Source organism: Propithecus coquereli, unplaced genomic scaffold (assembly GCF_000956105.1).
Source record: "Propithecus coquereli isolate 6110/MARCELLA unplaced genomic scaffold, Pcoq_1.0 Scaffold61, whole genome shotgun sequence".
Classification (NCBI taxonomy): domain Eukaryota; kingdom Metazoa; phylum Chordata; class Mammalia; order Primates; family Indriidae; genus Propithecus; species Propithecus coquereli.
In genome coordinates, this window is record NW_012152063.1 from 7,930,109 (window position 1) to 7,948,814 (window position 18,706).

Sequence of the window (18,706 nt, forward strand, 5' to 3'; positions counted from 1 at the left end):
GGGAGGCTGAGGGAGTAGGATTGCTTGAGCCCAGGAGTTTGAGGTTGCTGTGAGCTAGGCTGATGCCACGGCACTCTAGCCCGGGCAAAAGAGTGACACTCTGTTTCAAAAAAAGAAAAAAAAACCTAAGTAGAAAGAAATTTTAGAGTCAATCTTAAATCATAATAATCCATTATCAATTATTCATAAACACCAATAGTTGAAACATATATCCTTCCACTTTTAAAACACAAGTAATATAGTTTTCAGAATGACTAAGATACAGATACAGTGTCTTAATAATCATTGAACTTCCTCACATAACATATTACATTTTCTAAATCAATTAATGATTTAAATATGAAATAAATACTATGTCAAGAAAATGACATATTTCTTTTCCGTTTTAAAAAGTACAAACCATAAGTGTCTAATTAATACACAAACTCTATTAGTAATGCAAACTATATGTTCAATCAATAGTGTAAACTCTAGATATAGTCCAGATTTTATGGAAGTATGAATGGTGAATATTAGAGTAGATCTTTCCTCCTAAAGTTTTTGTAAAGGTCAGAAACAGATACTTTATAGACAATGGACTTTAAGTTTAAAAAATTTAAAATGCAACACTGATATTTTCAGACACTTCTATAAAAGAAATGGTCTGATTTTCGGCTTTCAATCAATTTATGAAGGTATATTTAAATAATTACATGTATGCCTGCATATCACCCAACTCCTATAAAGTTATATTTGGGAGAATGAGCTATGAGTTATTTGATGTATGAAACATAAATATTAGTTTTACTAAAATGAAAAGCAGTTACAAAGTTTATATGTTTGATTTTGCCAAAAAACATTTTGCTAACTGCATTATATACGAACCAAGTTGTAAATCCCTAGAAGAAGAGCTTCAATGCATCCACTGCGATGCACATTTCTGCTGGCTGAGACTGCAAGGTAGCACCAAATCAGTTCTGGGAGAAACTGCAGTGTAAATCGAAGCAACTGTTCCTCTCCACTACGATAGAACTCAAAGAGCTGGTGACAGACAGGTTCTAGCAACTGGAAGAAACACAAAATGTTAATTCAAGAACTGGACTGTACTTGAATGACACTATTACATGAAATATAAAAGGTTTTCCCAGATCGGTAAAAACCATGTCTGTTTAACTTCTCAAAATAGCTAAGTTGTAGGAAGTTTCATCTTTAATATGCCTTCTTCGTGGGAAAGCACATGCCAATATATAAATGATTAGCTACAAGGTTGAAGAAACTGAAATGGGAATCCTGGGTAGTTACCGTTATATATAATATTTCCCTTCTGAGCTTAGAATTAGGCAGCATCTGACAGCAAGGATTGGTGTGTAGCGTTGCTGAATAATTACAGAGCCTCTAGATCTATATCTCTATTGTAATCATGGTTAATTGGTTAATTGCCCCTGCATAATCTAAACATTGCTGTAATTTTCTTTAAACATAATTTGGAGTCACCTATAAACTTTTCCTCTCCCACCACATCCCCAATATTATCCAGTTAATATAGCTGACTATATCTTTATAGCAGACTTAAAAAAATCAGAAAGGCAAGTTAAGATCTTTTCATAGGTAAATATTACCTATACGCAATGGTCATAATCAAATATGTCAAGAGATTCACAAAGTATTGTCTTTTCAAGGAAACAATCAGGCTGTTTTTCAATGAACTATGTATACTTCACTAACTTAGGCAATAGATTTAAGTCAATTTACTAAACAGATTTTCTACCATCAATAATTGTAATGAATAAAAACTAATTTGAAGTGGATGTTTTGATTTTAATTAAGTTAAACATGTAAAATAAACTGAGTATAAAGTCAAAGGCATAACAAAAATTATACTTCAATAAACATTGACTGTGTCAAACTAGTTTTTCCTATTGAAAAATTATCTAACTTCTGACAATTTATCTTCCACAAGGAATATTTTTTTCACTGTCAAAATAGTCTTTAGAGGGCAACAGGTGTCCACTGTGGCCATGGAAAGACAACAGGAAACCACAGAGGCAGGAGGCAGTGTAACCCCATTCATAGACAGCAAGAAAAGTTTTTAGGGTAGGTATTTGGAAGAAAGGGGTTAGAGGTGGCTGGAAGAAAGAAAGACTGGTCAGGCATGTTTAACTTTCAGGGTGGAATTTTTAAAAATTTCTTTATGGACCAGCATCAATAATCTTATATTGTGGTATAACATCCTCCATCTCTAAATCCCTGGGAAAGCTTTGACTAAATCAATTGATAGAGTTTAACAAATATTTGTAAAATTATGAAACCTTATTTGAAAATTTATTCAAGACAGTTTGTATGAACATCTAATCAATTTTAATCAAAACATACTCAAAAGGCTTTATAAGCAGTTTAAAATCCAAAATTAAGAGAGTTTTTGCCTTATAAAAGCAGAACTGAATGAAGACAGATTCAAAGGGGAGGTAGAAACATGTTGCAACAAGATTAGATGAAATTATGCATCTGAAAGAAATACAGACAAACAACAATATCTGTGTAGTGTTTTACAGCTTGCAAAGTACTTTCACATGCACGAACCCATTCAATTCCCACAACACTGTAGGGTGGAATATCATTATCCATACTTTCCACATAAGGAAATTGAGACAAGAGGGTATCCACCATGACCAAAATCACACAGCTCACAGGGGTCAGAACTGGAGTCAGGTCTTTTGACTCCTTTACAAACATACCTGGAAAAGAATGAAATTATATACAAAGTGGGAAATCAGTGTTTGACATATCTAACTTGAATATATTTGAAGCAAGCAATGGACATTAGAACATACTGTGTTCCTAGTGTCTGGGTTGCATTTTTTAACGTACATAGAAACATTGTCATATATGGTGGCCAGGTTTTACAGTGCTATTCAGAGAGAACTGTACCTCAAGTATATTTTTATGTGTTAAATGATGGGCTTTTTATCGGTCTAATAAGAACCTAATCACCATTTATCTTCTCTCCAGTCTAAAATACATTCTGAGTTCTGAAACAGCTAAGTTACAAATGGATTTTTACCACAATCCATTCATAAATAAGAAGTCTGTATCCCAAGAGAGATTTCTAGTGGTAATAGGAATTGACACAAAAATGTTCTTTAATGACTAAGTAGGGAAAATGTTCTTTAATGACTAAGCAGGAAAAGAGTCAAGTGTGGGTCAATCTAGAAGGAAAACCTTGCAACATTTTTTGTATTGAACAATCACAGAGGAACATGGGTAGGAAAAAAGATACAGAAAAGTTGGAAGAACACTTCTATTCAGTACCAGCAGCCACTGGTATCTGACCCCTCCTTGCTCTGGACTCTCTACTTCTAGAACCCCAAGATTTTATGTGGCTCTTTCAAAACACAGCTGATTTCATAACAGACTAGAGCAACGCTTGCCTCTACTCATATGCCTATCTTACAGTTATAGTCAACTAAAAGTACCATTCAAACAAACTGCATTGTACTCATATAAACTGCTTCTTTATAAGTTTCTTGAACACACCTCACATACCTATCTTAGGGCCTTTGTACTTCCTGTTTCCTCTCCTGCAAAGCTCTTGCCCCTGATTTTTTTTCTCTCTCTCTAATTCACTCAGATCTTGATTCAACCATCATCTTCTTCAGTCCCAACACATACTTCCCCTACTTCACTTTATTTATCCTCATGTCTTTATCACTAACTGACATAGTATATTATATATTTAGGTATTTGTTTAAAGTCTGTTTGATCTACTAGAATAAAAGTCCTAAACCATAAGATAAAAACTTTAATCTATTTTGCTCTCTGCTATATTCCTAAGTGGTTCCTGGAACATTATATATGTTCAATAAATATTTATTAAATGAATAATGAAAAAATACTATTAGTAAAATCCAAATGTCAAATTTGCTGAACTTCAAATAACATGAGAAACAATGTCCCAAAGTTCAAAAATTCCAGAAGATAATGACATCAACTCTTCAGAAGTATTTCCAAATTAAAACACAAAATATTCTAAACAGCAATAAGGAGGTTATGATGTTAAAGCAGATTACACTGTTATATTTTAGAAGCATTTCCAAATGTATTTGAAAGAGTGAGTTATCATTTAAGAATACAGAATACAGAACATGGTGGCTCACACCTGTAATCTCAACACTTTGGGAGGCCAAGGTGAGAGGATCACTTGACGCCAAGAGTTTGAGACCAGCCTGGGTAACACAGCAAGATCCCTTCTCTACAAAAAATAAAAATTAGCTGGGCGTGGTGGCATGTACCTGTAGTCCTAGCTACCCAGACTTTGAGGTTGTAGTGAGCTATGATTGTGCCACTCATTGCAGCCTCAGCAACAGAGATCCTGTCTCGAAAAAAAAAAAAAAAGAATATAGAATATACACTATTTTCACCACACAACTCAAAAGAAAACCATAAAACAAACTGACATGCAAGACTTCCTAAACCAGTGCTTCTGAAAGTGTGGTACATGGACTGAAAACTATCCACAAACTGTTACCAGTCCCCAACAATGTAAATACAGAAATTGAAAGGAAGCATTTAGAAACTTTTTTTTTCTTTTTTTTGAGACAGTGTCTTATTCTGTCACCGAAGTTGGAATGCCGTGGCATGATTACAGCTCAATGAAACCTCAAACTGCTGGGCTTAAGCAATCCTTCTACCTCAGCCTCCAAAATTGCTAGAGCTACAGATGTGTGCCAACATGCCCAGCTAATTTTTAATTTTTTTGTGTGTTTTTTTTAGAGACAGGATCTCGCTGTGTTGCCCAGGCTGGTCGTGAACTCCTGGCCTCAAGCAAACCTCATGACTCGGTCTCCCAAAGTGCTGGGATTATAGGCATGAGCCACTGTACTTGGCCATTTAGAAGCTTTTATAACAACTTGATACTGCTGCAACATTCAAGTAGTTAATAAGCAGACTCACTGAACAGACTTATTGATCAACAGACTTATAGATCAGTTAGGGATTATCAAATTTGTGTGATACAAGTTGCATGTTAGTTGTGCACATTATATACACATATTGGTCTGTGACAGATTAGAATTGTTTTTAAAAAAAACTGTTCCTTCTTCAAAAATAATTTGAGAAATACTGTTCTGAACCATTAAAGCTGTATTCATTAGAATTATCTAAATAAAAGGGATGCTATAAACTAAGCTAGCCAATTACAAATTTATCCTACAAACTGTTGCCAAAGTAGCCTGGCTAAAACATGCTTCATCAGAGGAATAATTTTCAAGCCTTTCAAAATCACAAACAGTTAATGATAAGTAAGATTTTTTTTAAAAAACTTGTTAAAAAAAATAAAGCACATACCTATGCTTACCCTATTTGGGGAAATAATTCTAAACCAAACATGGAAAACCTTAAAACAGCTTCTACCCAATTTCCTTAAACATCAAAATGCTTCAAGAAAACAGCCTACCTATACATTCTTCACAAATTAAGAAGCTTTGGGGATGAGTAAGAGATAGTCAAATATGATTGTTCAATTCAGTTATTCCAGTTAAAGATTTTTGGCTTGTCAATATAATCCCTCATCCCTTCAGCACCTAAAACTCACGATGCACTTTATAGTATAATCAGTGGAAGCTGGGTTATTCCACACTCCCTCCAAAAGAGGTTAAACTACTCAAATAACAAAAGAAACCTCCCTCATTTTGGCAGTTTCATCCCAAAGGTACATAGATGCGTATAGGACTGGACTCCAGGGTATGTTATTTTACCACTGAATGTGGTGTTTGAGCCTATCACACTATTCACCAAACTCAGGTACAAAAGGAATTATTAGTACATACCTCAGATCCCTTTCCTCACCTCTTTCCATTCCCCGGACACTGCCCAAGTTCAGGTTCTCAACAGCTCCCTCCCACGCTATTGTCATACACAGCCTCCCAGTCTTGCTTTCAATTTTTCCATCCCCCAATCTATCCTCCACATAGCCACCTTCCTAAAACAATAATGACAAGTCATCCCTTCAGTGCAAAAAGAGCCAAAACTGCTTAAGATGGAAGCTGAGGCCAACCAGGGTTATGTCCTAAACCTACATTTCCACCTTCAGTTCGTACCACAGCCTTATCCTCTCTTGTTAACCACTGTATCAGCCTATTTGCCTTTTTCCAAATGTCATGCCTTTTTGTTCCACACTATTTCCAATCCTTTTCTCTTTCTACTATGAATAATGAGAATTACAAGCACCAAAATTTGGAGTATAGATTATTTTATCACCTTCAAACTAAATTGGCTATCTGAAAAAAGAAAAAGAGGGCAGGGAGACAAGAGGAAGAACTGGAAAAAGCACCAGCCAGACCAAACTGTTTGACATTCTTGAAATACCTTGCACTTTCTTAGGCCTCCATATACTATCCCCACCACATGGAATGTTCTTTTTTACCTTACCACCTGGAAAACTTGTGCTTATCCACAGACTGAGTTAAGCATTGCCTTGAAACAATGTGTTTACTTATTTTCTCCCCCTTTCCTCTTTGGGATAAAGACCTTATGTTACTCAACTTGATTCTCTATTGCCTAGCATGGCAGATGGCTCATAATGGGCATGCTAATAGTTGCTGAATGAATAAAAAGAATGTAGTGACCCAGACTTTTCAAAGCTACCTCCAGTGAGAAAGAGAGGGAGAAAAGAGAGAGAGAGAATATTCAGAAAGATGGTTTTTGCAATATGGTATTAATTGGGTAATGATTGAGGAACAGTACTCTGGTGTTCATTATTGTTCTTTAAACATATACATTTCCTGCCCTTTTATATATGTTATATTTCATTAAAAAAAAATTAAAAAATTAATCAACTGAATACTACTAGCCAATAAACCATAAGGCTACTTACCTCACTTTGTGGCTCCTGGATAACTTTATAAAGAGATGATACTAAAGAACTCTTGTCTTTCAAATTTGTGGCATAATTTCGTAAAGATGTTTCTGGTAGTGTCTAAATAGATTTAAAAAAATACATTTTATTTTTACGAAATGTCCAGAATGGGCAAATTCATACAGGCAGACAGCAAATCAGTTGTTGCCAAGACTGCAGGGGGAAGAGGGGTGACGGTAATACCCTGAAATTAGATGCAGGTGTTTATACAACATTGTGAATATACCAAAAACCACTGTATTTTTACCTTAAAATAATGAATTATGTTATGTAATTCACAAAAAAGTTCAAAATAAAAGATATATATTATCTTATTATCACCAACAGGGACATAAATAAATGTTTATTTATGATCATCCTTGATCACAGTTAGGGATTTTTTTTTTTTTTTTGAGACAAGAGTCTCACTCTGTTGCCCAGGCCAGAGTGCTGTGGCATCAGCCTAGCTCACAGCAACCTCAAACTCCCGGGCTCAAGCGATCCTTCTGCCTCAGCCTCCTGAGTAGCTGGGACTACAGGCATACGCCACCATGCCCCGCTAATTTTTTCTATATATTTTTAGTTGTCCGATTAATTTCTTCCTATTTTTAGTAGAGATGGGGTCTTGTTCTTGAAATGACCTAGGAATATCTTGAGACACGGTATGTACTGTAGGATTAGCATTGATTGATTGAGTGATTGAAGGAAGTAGTGTGGTTGAGAAAGAATAATGATTCGGGAGACAAATATTTTAAGAAAAGGGGGTATGCTCCAGAAGGATAGGTTTTTATCATTTGTTATGATGAAGTGTTTGTTTTTTTTTAATTTTTATATTTCCCTATAACTGTTTTACCCAAAACCATCTGACTTACTACTGGAGTTTTATCTTTTCCCATTCCTCAGGCTGGCCTTGAACTCCTGAGCCCAAACCATGCACCTGCCTCGGCCTCCCAGAGTGCTAGGATTACAGGCGTGAGCCACTGCACCCGGCCCACAATTAGGGATTAAAAATGAGAAGAGAATACAAACCATGTGTAAAGTTAGAGGTTTTTTTGTAGCATTATATAAATTACAAATCTCATTAGTTGTATTGACCTTGCTTCTTAATAAATACGTTATATAAGGATCAGATAATGTTTCAAATCTAAAAGCCACAGGAGATCATCTGATCAAAATAACTCCTGAGTTACACATTATGACTGTTAAGCTTGGTAAGGCTGCTCTACTTTACCAATGTGGTGGGGCGGGGCCGGTGGGGGGGTTGGTCAGTGGTGTATTTAGACTTTTTGGAACAAGAGAAAAAGATATCCACATTATCAACAAACTAGTTTTCCTAATGCCTTTTAAAATATGGACAACTAATCACAGCTTGCCAGCACTACCCATTCAGAAAGAACACTATGACAGGAAAGGAATGGGAACAGATAAAACTCCCGTAGTAAGTCAGATGGTTTTGGGTAAGAAAGTATAGGAAAATATAAAAATTAAAAAAAAAAAATATTTCATCATAACAAATGATAAAAACCTATCCTTCTGGAGCATACCCCCTTTCCTTAAAATATTTGTCTTCCGAATCATTATTCTTTCCCACCCACACTACTTCCTTCAATCACTCAATCAATCAATGCTAATCCTGCAGTACATACCCTATCTCAAGATATTCCTAGGTCATTCCAAGATAAACACTATTTCCTACATGTCCCATTTCGTAGTATTTCAAGATTTACTATGGGTTGTGGTTAGTGTATATGGGTGTAATGTGTGTATAAATTGGCATAGAAAGTTAAACAGCAGGCATTTTTATAATAAGAATATTTGATTCATTTTTACTTTAGGGCAAGAACTGTCTTATCATCGCTCCATCCACAGCACTCATCACAAGGCCTTATAGTCAAACTTTCGCTGAGGGAACTTATTATAGATGAACAATATAAAAAATGAAAATTGCCACTATTTACACTTCAATTGATTCTTTAAAAGTAGGTTATATTTCACCTTAGAATACATAAGGAAATAGATTCCTTTTTTAGTTAAAAATAGAGCTTTGTTTACCAGAATGGTAAGTAAATGTGAACTATCTGAACCTTTTACCATTCTCCAGAGCAAAAAATAGTTTCACTGCAACTGCTTATATAAAGAAGAGTTTAGGGTATTCTTCGATATTTAAAAAAGCATGTAACAAAAGATCTCCAGGCAACATTTCATTTCCGTCATTTGATCAAGAGTAACCTAATACTAGGGGAATTTATATAAAAGGAAATAATAGTCAAATAAACAGCAGATTTCTAATCCCCTAAATATAAATAAACCTAAATTATATATAAGATATGTTTTATATATAAAACACATTTTTATATATCTAATATATATGTAACTGTATATATGTATAATATATATGTCTAACTATAAAATTTAAGTAAATTGAAATATATCTTTAAAAAATTATCAATGAATAGAGAAATTACTATAGCATTATATATACCATCTAGGCTAAAACTGGAACAGTCATTAAAAACATGAGTTACAATTTTCAGCTTGTATATATCGACTGATCCTCATGGGGTAAAATATTTTCCGTGAAACAGCCAAAGGTAAAAGGACAGATCTTTTCTGAAAAGACGAGCTCTAGAAAATACTCTGGACCTAGGCTACTACTGCTAAATGAGAGGAAGGGTATTATAAACATTAGTGCAGTAATTTTCACATTTTATTCACAATTCTGTAGTTATTTCATTTTATGAATATGGGAAAAGTTACTTTTGTCTGTAGAGAGGGAAAAAATGTAACTGCTGTGTATGAATGGTGCTTCGAAAACAAGTTAAGATCTAAAAGGGCCAAATGAATTTAAATACTGTTCCAGCAAACAGTTAAATTTTCTTGTACTGTACTAGTTCAAAGGTACTGGCCTTCTTAAATACCAGCTAAGCTTTCTCACGATTCAGAAGACAAAACTGGAGATGAAAAATAATAGTGGAAAATTATGTTGGGAAATTATTTTTGGCAAAATTTGAAGAAGACAGATGCTTCATACTAAAGTATCATTTGGCAGATGGCTTTTTAAAAATGTAAGGAGGTGATATGGGTTGGGTAGAAGAGAATTAATAAAGATGGACAGATGGATGACGAACCAATATATAAAACAACCCTGCTCTACAACATCACACATAAGATTTGATTTTGAGTCACATATTAAGATTCAGTGACCATCAGAAAATCGAAAACATTAGGAGTCTGGAAATCTGCTAGATAAATCTACATTCAGCATTAAGAAAAATATAATATAGTCTGAAAGATAATATTTTATAAATAAATCTGAAAAGATAGAGCTTGAAGTATTTGTGAAATCTTAAAATAATGAAATCCTAAGTCTAATCACGATCCATATATAAAGAAAATATTAATGAGAGTCCCTAGCTAGAGCAGACACTGAATGTTTTCACCAAAGGCAAAATTTTTTTTAATTTTAAAAATTTAAAATAAAAGATTTACCAAAGCAAATTGTGTTGTCTGTATGCCTTTGTGAGACTACTGAGTGAGGTTATAAGATTAGGAATATAGACTGTGACCATGGAAGAGTATAGAGCTAAAGTACCTACACTTCTTTAATTTTTCTGATGAAGATACTGAGACTTGGAGAGGTTATGTGGTTTGTCCAACATGATAAAACCACCTAATGGGAGAATTAGAATCAGATCCAAGGGTTTCTGACTCTCAGCCCACTTAATCAATCATGATGGCCTTGGCCTTATTAGCACCATGGTTAGTAAATTAAACAACCAAGCAGAAGCTTTTCTAAAAATATGTATATGCCCCAAAACTTCATTTCTTAAATATTTTAACAAAAATATGTAATTTAATATCACAAATCATTTCAAAAGACAAGTTATTCTAATTTCAAAAGTACTTGGCAGATTCATCCCTAAGCATTTTTCTATTTTCTATTACCTCTGGTATACTGCTGATTTTGCCTGATAACTCTCTTCTCTTTATTAAACACAGAGCTGAATATAACATACATTAACACAATTCAGAATAACACTCAAAGTACTTATCAGGAATGCCTGCCAAATTAACCAAGGAATAGGAAATACCCTCCCTTGAATTGGCTATAATACAGATTTGAAGATAATTTAAAACATATATCAAATTGAAAATTGGGTAAATTTAAACTTGGGAGCAGGTAGGGGAAAACTAAATTAAACTACTTTTTATTCCATGCAGGCCATGATTTCACTCCCTTCTCTCAATGGTAAAGTTTCCCATTAAATTTATAAAAAATGTTAATAAAATATTGCTACCCAGATAATGTTATCTTGATAAAATATTACTTAGATAATACTTTCTATTTATTTATATTCTTGGTTTCTTTTAGTGGAAGAAAATAAGATCTGGGTGGTTGATGTACTCATTGCTACTAGGGTGCACAGACACACACACACACACACACACACACACACACACACACACACACACCATATACATATTTAGAACCCACAAATTCATACTGATTCTTCCGATTTCAGTCCAACACCTTAGAGTTCTTTCTTGCCTTTCTCTATTCCATGATTGTGATTCCTTTTTTCAGACAGAGAGAAACCTAACTCCCATTATCTTCAATATATTTACTTATTTGTTCAACTAACTTATTTGCTCAGTGTAACCAATTTATCACTCTGGCTGACTCTTCTACATGGCACCCTTCACCCCAACCACTCACTTCCTCAGACACTAGGGCACACCACTGCCAATCCTGCTGTACTCCTCACTACTGGCACTTCTTGGGTGTCCACATATCCAAGTCAGAAGGGGAAAGGAATAAATCAACAGATGGAAAGGAAAGGGAATCAGTCATGATTTTCAATTATTTACCCCTGTAGTTGATCTTTCTTCTATGACCCACCCTTTTAACATGCCCTTTTCCCACAACTCCCATCTTAAAGAATGGATAACTGGCTATATTTGCTTTTGCAAATTTTACTTCACCATTAAACCACAGGAAGGCCCTAGAAGAAATGGTACTCAACTGTTAAACTTGATAGTTTTCATCAACATGCCAAAAGAAAAATCATGATATAACAAACCATATTAAATACTTCTGAAGCAGAAAAAATAAAGCTTAAAACACCTTGAATGCTTATTCACAAAGATAACAAGCAGAAAAAAAGTACAAATAAGATTTAATCAACATAATCATGCATAATCAAATATGTAGAAAGCACTACATACAGTGCACATTTGTAACATTATATATCGCTTCATGATGATTTAAGGAATTCATAAAAGGATGCTCAATTAGTGACTATAAAAGCTGAGAAAGTAAAAATCTGCCCAGGCATTCATTAGGATTAGATAACACAGACAGATAAGGCCAGCTGCAAAATTAACAGGACATACTACTTCTCCCAAAGACACATTGCAACAGTAAAGTATCGTAACAACCTCCTTTTTTGAATGGCTACTGTATTCTTACTCACTGAGAAGCCTTGTCTAAAATCATAGATTATCAAAAAATTTGCTGTATGAACATAGAAAGAATGAAACATCCCACTCTTGCCTGATGGATCTAAGTCACTTTGACACAGAGAAGTATCTTTGATTTCCAACCCAGGCGCAGAGCTATGGATAAGGGGTTTATAAACACAACTTTCCATATTAACTTTGTAGTTTCCAAGAAAACAGGATTCTGGGTCCACTTTGAAGCCCTGATCAGATGCTGACCCCATTATACACAGCCCGGCTTTGTTTTGAGCCCATCAAAACAGTGCTTCATTTAAATTTCACCTAAACTCTACCCTTCCTCCAAATCACTATAAAAACTTTATCTTTTCCTTTGGTGAGATAGCCCCACAGTATCTATTATGCAATCTCCCTCACTGCAACAAACCAATAAGCCTGACTTTGTCAGACTATAACTTTGTCTCTAAAGGCCTTGGGCTGATTGGGCTGGACAAAATCAAAGCAGAAGCTGTGGCCCAAACTGTTCACTCTGTGGTTCATGATCATGAAGCACACATAATTACGTGTCATATAGGACAGAAAAAGTTAATTAGCTGGTTTAAGGAACACAATTTTAGCTATCATAGAGAAGAGTTCATGAGACAAGAAAACTTTCTTCATCAACTAATCAAAAGTTATACACTCCTTGTATAGCCACTGGGTTAGCCAACTAGAGAAAGATCCACTAGTATAAAGTTGGGCAAATATCTTCCCACTCTTTCCTCATTGTTGATCGTGCCCAGTTCCATTGTCCTCCCAAATTGGAAGAAACATTTTAACACTGAATCATTGATGGTTGTTGGAGAGTGACATCAACATTCAGAGACTTTAACCATTCTTTGTAGTGTTGCCATGAAAGGGAAAAAATAAATAAACAAACAAATGAATAAACTCTTTGAACAACTTGGGGGAAAAAAAAGGAATCAATTTCTCAGAAAAGATTACTATGTGTAAATAACTCCCTACTCAGATTTGTTAGAACATACTTCTTCCACAGATATTTAGCTTTTCAGTCATATAAAATTAAAAAGTCACTGGAATTTAATCCCCAAACAAAACTTCTTTAGAAAGAACAGTGAATATTACCTTAAACTCTGACAACCATTCCTCCACAACCCCTTTCTCTGAAGTGAACATCTTTCCACATCTGTTCTAAACCTTCAACCTGAAAATTAACATAGAAAAATGTTAAAATTTTGAATACGTTTTCTTTACAGTCAGATTACTACGGATAGATATAATCATACAAAGTTAAGTTACTTCTTATTTGTAAAATTAAAGTAGTTTCAAACACAAATTACTACAATCATTTCAAAACCAATGTGTACAAACAAGCTTTAAGATGCAAGAATTCTGACAAATGTATAAATATCATAACATGAAACTGGCTCTACAATTTTCATTCAGCTTTCAGCAATGCCAGCTGCAAAACATATTGGATATTTTTCCCTAGTCTTGATTCAATAATTTCAAAAAGATCTTTTATCTTAAGAAAATTACAGAAAATATTTCAAAATTGTGAAAACATAAAAAGACATGCATCCAAAATTGACTTTATTAAAAGCATTAAAGTAATTTAATTTGCTTATATTTCAGTTCTTTACAACAGTAACTATCAAGGCAAGTCATTTGGTTTTTTGAGAGCTTAATATTCATTTTTTAAAGAGTAAAAGTGACAATATTCAAGATAATGACCAAATTCAACAACAGTTATTTAGAAGATTGGGATTTACTTAAGTATAAATAAGAAAAAAAAAAAAAAGCTAAAGGGAATGCAAAACAGTTTTATCTCAAACAAAATTTTGGTCAAAGTACAATGTATTTTTCTTTACCCATCCAGATATATGGGATTAGGTTTAGAAACTGTCTCCTGAGGGAAAACCTCAGCTCTATCTGAATTTCCTAACCTCCTAATTCAGGCATAAATCCTGTATTAGGCTTCTTAATTTTCATCAGAATAATAACATAGTAGAAACTATCTTATTTTTTAGAATAAAAAGAATTCCCTATCTTATCCTTAGATCAAACCAGACTATCACAGAAAACCACATATTTATACTATGCTATTGATTTTATAGAACTATCTGTTCAGATAAACTGGCTTTGGAATTACATTTATCCCCCTTAAAAGCTAACAGAGGAGAAAATTCACATGTTCAGTTTTCAGAACCAGGAAAAACTCTCCTTTAGAGTAATTTGATTGTTTTTATATTATGAGTACTGTGAGTTTCATATCTGGTTCTCTTTGCTTTGATTCTAACAAAATTGGGAGCCAAAGTTTCTCCCCTAACTCTGTACACAAAAAAGCAGGCCTACCTTAATCTTATTTATTGCTTTATTTTATATTCTTACCTTATTTTCTTTCTGCCTATATCTACTTAGTTTTATCCTATTATGCAAATTTGTGGAACAAAGTAAATATAAATGCACATAAGTTTTCTTTTGTATACATTCCACTGTTTATCTAATAAATTAAGACAGAAAGTTAACACGAATAGAACCACACTACATCAAATTACATAGAATTGGGGAGGTAAATTTTTACAAAAATTCAAAATAATTATCTTGTTAAAATTAAGGTTAGTTTATAAAATATTAAAAGGAATCAAGAGCAATATGCAAAGGATCAAGAATAGTTAACGGCAATCTTGAAAAACAACAGAACTGGAGGACTTGGACTTTCAGAGTCAAGGCTTCATATAAAACTCACCAAAAACTATAGTGATTAAGCCAGTGTAGTACCGTAATAAGGGTAGAAAAACAAGCCAATGGAACAGAATAGAGTGGCCAGAAACAGACCTACACATATATGGTCACCTAATTTATGACAAAAGTGACACTGCAATTCAGTGAAGAAAGGATAGTCTTTATAATAAACAGGGCTAGGTCAACTGTATAGCTACATGGGGAGGAAAAAAAAAGAGTCATGACCCCCTAACTTACAGAGCATGCAAAAAACAGTTCCAGCTGGATCACAGATTTAATTGTGAACAGTAAAACATAAAGCTTTTAGAAGAAAACATAAGAAAGTACTTTCATAATCCTAGGGTAGGCAAAGGTTTCTAAAACAAGAGGCACAAAAGCACAAAATCATAAGGGGGAAAAAGGACAAACTAGACTTCATTAAAAATAAGAACTTCTATTCACCAAAATATACCACTAGGAGAATGAAAAGGCAAAGCCATAGAGTGGGAGAAGATATCTGCAATTCATATATATTACAAAAGTCACATATCCAGAACATATAAAGAACTCTTATAAATTATTAATAAAAAGGCAGACAAACCTGTAGGAAAAACCACACCATCACTTATCCAAATGAAAACTTAACACATGAAAAGTGTTCAACTTAGTCAGTCAGCAGGGAAATGAAATACACCATACACACACACTCAAGTATGGCTAAAATGAAAGACAGATCATACCAGGTGTTGAAAAAGAAACAGAACAATCAATATCCAGACACAGCTAGTGTGAATGCAAATTGGTACAATATCTTGGAAAACTCTTTGGCAATATCCTCTAAACTTGAATACATATATACTCTATGCATCCAGCAATTTCACCCATAAAAACATACTCAACACAAATGTGGACATACAGGGCCGGGCGCAGTGGCTCACGTCTTTAATCCTAGCACTCTGGGAGGCCAAGGTGGGTGGATTGTTTGAGCTCAGGAGTTCGAGACCAGCCTGAGCAAGAGCAAGACCCCGTCTCTACTAAAAATAGAAAGAAATTAATCGGACAACTAAAAATATATAGAAAAAATTAGCAGGGCATGGTGGCGCATGCCTGTAGTCCCAACTACTTGGGAGGCTGAGGCAGAAGGATTGCTTGAGCCCAAGAGTTTGAGGTTGCTGTGAGCTAGGCTGATGCCACGGCACTCACTCTAGCCCGGGCAACAGAGTGAGACTCTGTCTCAAAAAAAAAAAAAAAAAAAAGTGGACATATATTTTCTGAAAGATATGCTCAGGAATGTTTACAGAAGCAGTTTTTTTAAATAACCAAAAACTAGAAACAAACCAAATTGTTCAGCAAGAATAGAATGAATAAATTACGGTATATGTACCACACCTGGAATTCTATACAACAAAATATAACTTTGAATGAACAAACTATATCAAGTGTCACAATGTTGGGTAAAAGCAGACAAAAGAGTGCTTACTATATAATTATATTTATACAAACTTCAAGAACGGAAAAAGTAATTGTGTTAGAAGTTGGGATAATGATTGCCCTTATGGGTTACCTCGTGGGTTCTGGTAATATTCCGCTTCTTGATCTAGGTCTGGTTACATACGTGGGTACATTCGGTAAAAAATTACCAGGCTGAACACTCATGATTTGTACATTTTTCTGTGTGTATGCTATACATTGGTAACACCAGTCAGCCCCAGGCCTCTTACCTTCCACTTGATAAAGATCAAACAGGAGCCCTCATTGTATAGCTGAGCTCACTTGTTTAGCATGTGTGCAAGCTCAGAGTAAAACCATCCCTCCCCATACTTCTTTGTCTCCTTCTGAAGAACTCAAAAGGGAGTCTAAGAAATGCCTCCCTACCCTGAAACTTTCAGTCACCCCACCACAGTCTGCTGTAGGTCCACCAGGACTAGAGTCATTATTTCCTTCATCCCAGTTTATGTCAGACACCACAAGAAGCTACAGACTCCCAGGTTACACGCATCTCCCAAACACTAATCTTCAAAACTCTTTGCACATCCTCTGTTTTGCTCCCATCTCCCATCCTATCCTAATTCTGGAAGGAGGAGATACTTCCATCCCTTCATTTCTAGATTATCTGAGCTCCTGGCTCACTTTTTCAAACTACTCCTACTTAAATTCTTGATTTTTTTCTTACACTCTCATTCTTAATTCCTAGAACTCTCCTCCAACAACATTGTCTTCCCCCCTGCCTCAGCTACTCAATCCTATGATCATAATCTAAACCAGCTGTTCTCAAACATTTTGGTCAGGGCCACTTTACACTGTTAAATATTGAGCCAACCTGAAACACCCAATGGCCAAAGCTAGAACAATTTGAGCAACAAAACAAATAACGTAGTATTGAATTATAACCCAAAGTATAAAATAAATACACATGAGGCCATACTGATATAAATAAATGATTAAATAAATAATAGAATAAGAAATAAATCTTCCTTACAGAAGAATTCCCAATAATAGATGTAGATATTCTCCCCTCCAGGAGGTAGAGCTTAGTCCTTGCCTCCTCATTGAAGGTAGGCTGGACATAGTATTATAATTCACTTCCAAAAAAGAGTATGGAATGGGGAAAATAGTAACTATATAGTGGAGAAACCTGGCAAACACTGCCTTGAACAAGGTTAACATCAGTCATGATGTCATGTGAATATCATGTACCGCCTGATATAATGTGATAGAAAGGGCACTTTATCTCTGTGGTATTCTTTCCAAGACTCATAAACCCAGTATATTCATGAGAAAAACATTAGAAGAAACTCAATTTGAAGGATGTTCTACAAAGTATCTGACTGTTACTCCTCAAAATTGACAAGGTCATGAAAATCAAGAAAGACTAAGAAACTCTCATAGACCACAGGAGACCAAGATGAAATGACAACTAAATGCAATTTGTCTCCTGCATTGAATCCTGGAACAGAAAAAGGACAACAGTGAAAAAACCAAAGATATCCTAATAAAGTCTGAAATTTAGTCAATAATAATGTAATAGGAATGACAAATGTACAATTACAATGTAAGATGGCAACATTAAGGGAAATAAACTGGGGTATCCACGTACTCTTTGTACTATCTTTGCATCTTTTCTGTAAATCTAAAATTGAGACAAAAAATATTTTTTTATTTTTATTTTTAAACATCTCGCTGGCAGACAATAAAAAAATTATTTTAAAAAATTATTGAGGCCCCCAAAAGAGCTTTTTATTTATATAAGTTAATATCTATCTATATTTATTATGCCATAAGATTGTAAGAATTGAAAAATTCAAATGGCATTCATATAGTTTTAAATTAACAAATCAAGCCAGTTCCTGGAGGATATTATGCTAAGTGAAATAAGCCAGGCACACAAAAAATAAAATAAGCCAAGCACAGAAAGGCAAATATTACATTATCTCATTTATATGTGGAATCTAAAAATGTCAAACTCACAGAAGCAGAGAGTAGAATGGAGGTTACCAAGGGATGGGGGATGGGGAGATGTTGGTCAAAGTTTACAAAGTCTCAGTTAGAAAGGATGAATAAGTTCTGGAGATATAATATATAGCACTGTTACTATAGTTAATAATAACGAGTATATTTAAGAAAATAGATCTTAAATGTTCTCATCACAAAAAA

At 34.4% G+C, this 18,706-nt stretch overlaps 1 protein-coding gene across 1 annotated transcript in view; it reads right to left on the bottom strand.

The window, feature by feature from the left end:
• Positions 1-13,504, bottom strand: part of FAM126A (family with sequence similarity 126, member A) — a 56,434-nt gene extending 42,930 nt beyond the window's left edge. The window contains exons 1-3 of the mRNA XM_012659441.1: positions 13,454-13,504; positions 6,851-6,952; positions 865-1,044 (exon numbers count right to left, since the gene is read on the bottom strand). Of these exons, the coding sequence (XP_012514895.1) occupies positions 865-1,044; positions 6,851-6,952; positions 13,454-13,504 (333 nt within the window). The remainder of the gene's footprint in view (positions 1-864; positions 1,045-6,850; positions 6,953-13,453) is intronic.
• Between the last annotated feature and the right edge of the window lie 5,202 nt (positions 13,505-18,706).